The sequence below is a fragment of the Chenopodium album genome, chromosome 14 (assembly GCF_948465745.1).
Source record: "Chenopodium album chromosome 14, dcCheAlbu1.1, whole genome shotgun sequence".
NCBI lineage: Eukaryota > Viridiplantae > Streptophyta > Magnoliopsida > Caryophyllales > Amaranthaceae > Chenopodium > Chenopodium album.
Genome location: NC_137847.1, coordinates 54442447 through 54449742, shown reverse-complemented (window position 1 = coordinate 54449742; position 7296 = coordinate 54442447). Strand labels below are relative to the sequence as shown.

At 34.2% G+C, this 7296-nt stretch overlaps 1 protein-coding gene across 1 annotated transcript; it reads left to right on the top strand.

The window, feature by feature from the left end:
- The first annotated feature begins 5431 nt into the window (after window positions 1–5431).
- LOC145578411 (uncharacterized) lies at window positions 5432–5812 on the top strand. The gene has a single exon (XM_081635726.1). It carries the CDS (start codon window positions 5432–5434, stop codon window positions 5810–5812), a length of 381 nt encoding a protein of 126 aa, XP_081491852.1.
- The last annotated feature ends 1484 nt before the right edge of the window (window positions 5813–7296 follow it).

Sequence of the window (7296 nt, the reverse complement as noted above, 5' to 3'; positions counted from 1 at the left end):
TATATAATAATAGTATAATTTTTTATAAAAATATATTTAATTTATCAAAAATGATTATTCAAATGGTATAAAATAAGATATCTATGTTATTATTGACGTGAAAATATTTTTATTGAATTTAAATTATTTTACTGAATTACCAAACTAAAATTATTTTATTGAATTGCCAAACTAAAATTATTTTTACTAATTCTCTATTCATTTTTTAAAATAAATTAAATATATTATAAATAGATTTTATTTCAAAGAAGTTTTTAAAACGAGTTTTATGGTGGAAATAAAACTGAGTTATAGGATATTTATCAAAAGTTATCATTAATTTTGTATATATGAAATATTATAAGCATATCGATAATAAAACTATATATATATACAACAATTTTACCTTGAAAATGTTATCCAAAATTCGCTTACTTAGCATCATATGTTGTAACACCCTCGATTTACTAACAAGTAATAAACACGAATTAAAGGAAAAATAAACAACCTTTAAATAAAACTGCGGAAGCATACACTTAAATTGGAGGTATTACTGCCACACTCAACGTCCTGTCAAGTTTTAAGGCTTATAAAATCCCAACAATACAACCCAATAAATCTAAGTGAGCTATCTATACAACTTTACAAACTTGTTATAGCATACTAATCGAAACACTTGAGCTCTTTTAGCTACGATCACTTGATAAACCTGCTTAAACAATCTTGACTGCTCACCATTAAGGACAAATTCCAAAATAGATCGTTGTAGGGCCACCATAAGAAAAAGACATGACTGCAAACGCAAATAGCATAACAAAATAACACACACGACAGCAAAAAGTTGAGTAGTCACTGCATATCAAAACACAAAGAAAAATAGAATAATTAATATTACTAGTTCATCAATTAATCAATATAGTTCGAAACTACATTACACATTGTACTATGAAAATAACCTTTGTCAAACCCAACCTCGAATAATAATATCAACCTTTACTCAACTCATTTATCCCATAAGTGTGCCACACTCTTTGTTTTATACCTAACCTTGGACATGGGTAATTCAAATAACAAACCAACAATTATAAAAACTTGAATACTCTCAATAACAAAAAAAAATACCTTGAACCAGACCACATACGAGCCAAATCCCACTATAGGGGACCATAGAAAAATATCAATAAAGATTGTACCTCATTCTTAACTTATGATCATTATCTCTTTACCAACATGCCAAGGACTAAGGTAATTAACATCGAGCCTCAAACCAAGAACAATATATAATGCTCAACCTTTTTGATCTCATACATCGATCAAATAATTATTCGCAAATTAATTTATAATATCTCAATAATGGCACAGGTTCCCAAATAACATAACAATTCGATAAATAAATATCTCAACTCTTATGGCAGTAAAACTAGTTCCCGAAATTAATTAACTCACAACCCAAAAATAATAATACAAGTAACCCTAAAGCCTCGAAATGATAATATTGCTGAAGTGCACTCTAATATAGCAAACAAAAAGAAACCCAACTAAAATTACCGAATATCGAATTATATTTATAACATATCTAATATACACTCTTAGGTAATACATGTTGCATCAAAAATATTGATCGTACTTAGTGGATGCACATCATTAAAGATGCATACTAAGAGCATAATTCACAATACTTGACTAATCAATAAGATACAATCAAATTATACACAAAACATCAACAACATATGAAAATTCACGAGTACAAAATTGTTAGACAAAATAAAGAATAATTATAACCCAACAACTATCAAGGGATAAGCATGATAACCATAATAAATAGTACAATCAAATTATAATCAAACGTGTGACTACATATACCGTAATGCAAACCTCTCCAAATAGGTTCGTGTGTTTCCAACGAATATAAAAACGTGTAAAAGCTTAAGATTTTCGGCCCTCTTGTATTATTTTGAGAGAAATTATTTTGGTAAATTGTATTTTTAATTATCTCCCAAAAATTTATTATTTTCCTTAATTCTATTTTTCCATGTTCTTAATATTTGATCATCATATTTTCTTACTTTTATCCCTCTTGATTATTCCCTAAGTAATTTTTCTTGCCATATTATTTTTCATGACAAACATACCTTCCATATTTTATTATACACAATCACCTTAATATCAAAACTTTCCATATTTTTTTCATTCACTTCTCCAAGTAATTTCATAAACCCTACTTGCCATAATTCTTCCCATATTATCTTGCTATAATTCTTGCATAAGCTAGCCTATAAATACCCCTCCATACCTCTCACATTCTTCACACCAATTCTCTTCTTTTCTTCTCCTCTTTTTACACAAATCATCACATTTATCTTTAAAGCCAATTTTCGTGCACTTCTGGTCAGTTTTTGGGGTATTGGCGTTTCACAAAATATTGTTCCTCTCGCAAAATCCTTGGGGTTATGCTCAAGAATCACCTAATTCGGAGTTATATCGAAGGAGTTGCAACCTCTGCAAGTTCTGCCTGTTCTTTTCAACGCAAATCCAATTCTTCTCTTTTCCTTGGTTTCTTATCTTTTTTTCTTCTCTTCTCTTATTCAATTATTATTATTATTATTATTATTATTATTATTATTATGGGGGATTTATAAAAATTATTATGAGTAGTTTTAATTATATAAAATCATATTTTTAATGATGTTTATGAGAAATTAATTTAAAAGGTTCATGTACATATAGTGGGGGGTTTTTAATTTAATTATTGTGATTATGTGTTAACCTTATATTGATTAAGGTTATATTTATTTGTAGGGTGTGTTCGATCAAGATTCTGGAGGTTCCTTTTGTGTGTTTTTGCTAAGCAAGGATCAAGGTACGTTAGGTGGGCTAGATACCTTGAAAGTGATTGGTTTGAATAAGCATGTTTGAATGATTTTATAATGATTGAATTAAATTGAATTGAATTATGATTTATGAAATAAAAGCATGTTTAAATAAATTGGTTTTGATAAATAAATTGGAGTATTGATTTTATATCATGTTTTAAATAGTTAAAATTATTATTCTTGTTTAAAAAGTTTGATTTTGAAAGCATGTGGAATTAAATAAAAAGGAGTTTGAATTATTATTATTAAAAGTTGGAATTATTGGATTTAAAGAGGATTTATTGAATTATTATTATTAATGCTTTACAAGCATGTTGATAATCCCACTATGCGGATTTGGTTTATTGATAAGGCCTTGGACTTTGTATGACCGGGTCTTTCCTCAAGGATAGCCTTGTAATATAAGGAGACTAGCTTGGGGGGTGTGCATACTTGGGTAAGGAATTGGTTTTAAAAGGAATTGGTTTTAAAGGAATTGGATTTTAAAGAGGAATTGGTTATTGAATTGACTATTGATATTGATTATTGAATTGGTTTTGGAATTTTGAGTTGGAATTGTTGGTCAAATCATTGGAAAGGATGGAATTGATTTCAAAAGCATGTTTGCTAATAAATTGAGTTTAATTATCTTGCACTTATCGTACTTAGCATATTTTGCTAATCCGTATTTCTTGTTTTGTTTTGGTTCGCCCTGTTTACCTTAATGGTAAGCAGTGTTGACTAATTTCAAGTGGAGTCAATAATTGAGCATATGGAGTCCCGGGAATGGTTTCACCTAGATTAGGAAATGTTGGTTTTTATGTTTATTTTTGAGTACTCATGACAATGGTTACTATTTATAGTCTATTATTAATAAAAGAAGAGTATTGAAGTTTTCCGCTGCAAAGTATTGGTTTTGTTTAGTAAGTTTGAGTAGCCTTGCGTAATCACGCGGTGGTAATACGCCTAAGGCTATCTCTACGGTATAATTATATGTATCATACTAGTATTTCCGTAGAGGGAGATTTGGGGGTGTTACAGTGGAAATTAGTGTGGCGAATGAAGGGACCGCCGAAGCTTCAACACTTTATTTGGAATGTTGTAAAGGGTAATTTGGTTGTGAAAGCAAGGCTTGCTCAGAGACACATTGTGAGTGAGAGTAGTTGTTAAATATGTGGGGTGGAGGAGGAGGCCATCATTCCCTCATTACTTGAGTGTGAGGCGGCACAGGCCATTTGGGAGCATAGTAAGCTGGAAATAAATCTTGTTGATGCTCCCTTGGACTCGTTTGTGGTGCTATGGGAATGGATGATATGCAAGTTTAATGTTGAAACCGTGTTTTCAATGACAGCCCTTATGTGGGCAGCTTGGAGGTGTAGGAACTTGCTGGTTTTTGACAACGAGAGACCAAATTTTGTGATGCTAGTTGTTGGGTTTTGTAAGCTTGCGAAAGATTACAACGACTATGCTCACAAGGTCTTTTCACAGCCCATAGACAATGGTATGGCCAGTAGAATCTTATCCTAACAGCCCCCAATGATGGTTGTCCCAAAATAAACATTGATGCACATATCCCCGCAAATGGCAAGGCTGGTCTGGGAGTGGTAGTGCGCAACCATGAAGGTAAAATTCTCCTGCCAGCTACTAAGAAGGTGCATTATTCAAGCCCGAAAATTGTTGAAGCAATGGCAGTGAGGTATGCTTTAAGTCTTGCAATTCGCATGGGGTACAAGAATGCTTGGGTGGAATCGGATGCTGTGAATATCATCAAGCAGGTGAATTAGAAGGATATAAGACTCTCTCTAATTTTTATGATTTTTGATGATATTTGTATCAATAGAGCTTGGTTTGATTTTTGTAAGTTCTCTCATGTTAAGCGTTCGTGTAATACCGTAACACATTTAATTGCTAGGTAGGACATGAATGATCATATGAAATATGTATGTTTGGAGTCGTTTCCCCAAAGTATCACTACTTTGGCAGAAATGGACATTACTTGACATGAATAAATTGCTCTATCGTTTCCTAAAAAAAATAAAAATTAATAATCACAGTCTTAATTTTGTATAATACGTGTATTCACATAAATCACATTGATTAAAAATTGTAAGGAAGTTTAAAACATTTAGCAGTCCAGTCCCTCGTCTAGGGTTTGTACGTCCCTCGTCTAGGGTCTGTTTACGTGTTTTTTCGATTGATTTCCTACCCAATTAGTCTCTTTAATTCCCAATTTCTCTATTTTCTTTCCTTGTTTTGTGATCTTGGCTTTCTCATGGTGGAGGATTTACTTAATGATTTTGAGAAGTTTTGTTTAACCGATGAAGAAGTGAAGGTTATTGGTGGAGGGCTTGGCGATGGGGAGGAGGAAGGAAATCTGACCAAAATCAGATTTCTTGTCTTTGATTGGGAAATTATGGACTACGAAAACCTTCAACATTAAGGCGATGAAATGTACGCTGATGAATGTGTGGAGATTACATGACAACGTGGTAAACCAAACCGTGGATACAAACCTGTTTGCTTGTCAATTCCTTTGCGAGGAGGACAAGGAGAGAGTTTGGGAGGGTTTCCCATGATTTTTCGATGAAAAATTGCTAGTAATGAAGGAAATTGTTGGAGATGAACAACCTTCGGAGATTGAATTTAAACAATCGCCTATGTGGGTTCGACTGATTAATGTTCCTTTTAACAAACGGAACATAAGAGTTATGAAGGAGATTGGTGATTATCTTGGTGGCCTTCTTGAGTTGGATAAGTTGAATCCTTTGGGTTGGGGGGAATTCATGCGCATCAAGGTTGCTATTGACATAGAAAAACCCCTTAGAAGAGCCATATTTTTGGCTATTGGAGTTTCTTCCTCAAAGTGGGTTACTTTGAAATATGAACGTCTCGCGGACTTTTGTTTCTTTTTTGGTCGTCTTGATCACACGGAAAATGGCTGCAAGTACAAAGATGAGGCTAGAGATGCAGCAAGGATGTAGTATTCCACTACGGTCCTTGGCTTAGGCCTTCCCCTAAGCGAGTTTCACGTCAGTCAATGGTAGACATTGAGAAGGAGAAGAAGATTAAAGAAGGACTGCTCTCTTCCCGAAGAATTAGAATACCAAGCTATTATGACTCTGACTCCATCAAAATGGGGCTTCCTGGAGTAGCTCAAAAATTGAACTTTTCCACTCCCTCTCCTAAAGCTCTAGACAAAACACCTCAGGCCAGGGAGGCAGTCTTAGTTAGAGTTATGGATGAGACTAACTCCAGAGAAGTTCTCCATATGAAGAGTGCAACAGGGGATGAAGGGGACGAGAGACAGAATAGGGAGAAGAGTTTGCACTCAAAGGGGGTGGAGCCGCTCCATAGGGAGGATTTTGAATTACATAATTCTGGTAGTGAGGTAGCTGACATGGAACACGATCTCATACCAGAAAATAATATAGCTGTGAAGAGCAAGAAAAGAGTAAGGAGAAAGGGTAAGGAGTTCTTAGGTGGTTTTTCAAACAATGTCAGTAAGGTTTCTTTACCTACAAGGACCACTCAGAAAAGGTCTTTTGACATAATGCATAGAGATGATAGTGTGCCTGAAGGGATATTACAGAAAAAATAAAAAATTGATCGCGAGATAAGTGCCAGAGACGGGGTAAATCAAGTAGAGGAGGTTGGAAAATACCAACCCCTCGAACAACAATGAAGCTTTTATGTTGGAACTGTCGGGGAGCTGGTAACCCCCGGACAGTGCGTGCATTTTGTTATTAGAGTCGTACTTTGAGCCCTGATATTGGTTTTCTTTCTAAAACGATGATTGATAGTAGAAGATCGGAGAATTTCAAACGGAAGTTCGGTTTTGCTATGGCAATGGGAGTAGATAATAGGGGAAAGTCTGGTGGCCCATGTGTTTATTGGAAAGAGAGTATTTATTTTTCAATGGTGTCTTTTTCGGATCACCATATTTGTGGTGACGTGACTGAAGTTGGTGGTAGGAAGTGAAGGTTCGTGGGTATCTACGGGTGGGATGATAAATCTCTCAAGGAGAACACTTGGAAGCTCATTCGTGAATTATTTGTGAACTCTCCGTATCCCATGGTTTTTGGTGGTGATTTTAACGAGATAGTTAGCGGGAATGAAAAGATTGGTGGTGTGATAAGGGAGCAAAGAGCCATAAATGCCTTCCGAATGGTGCTTGATGCTTGTGGTCTCAAGGATTTAGGCCATGATGGGTCTTGGGTGACTTGGGAAAGGGGTACTTCTCCGGAAACTTTGGTACGTGAGAGGCTGGACCGCTTTGTTGCTTGTGAAAGTTGGTGTAACACCCCAAATTTTGGAGTATTTTTAGTCAACGATTTCTTTTCAAAAATAAACTTTAAAACTAATTATTATTATTTTTAATTTGTATAATTATTATTATTATTTTCGGATTTGAAAAAAAAAAAAACTGATTTTGGATAATTTACAGAAACTAGTTTGAAAACTGATA

Coding starts and splice junctions, on each gene's coding strand:
- LOC145578411 (XM_081635726.1), top strand. CDS start 5,432: ATGAAGGAAATTGTTGGAGATGAACAACCTTCGGAGATTGAATTTAAA.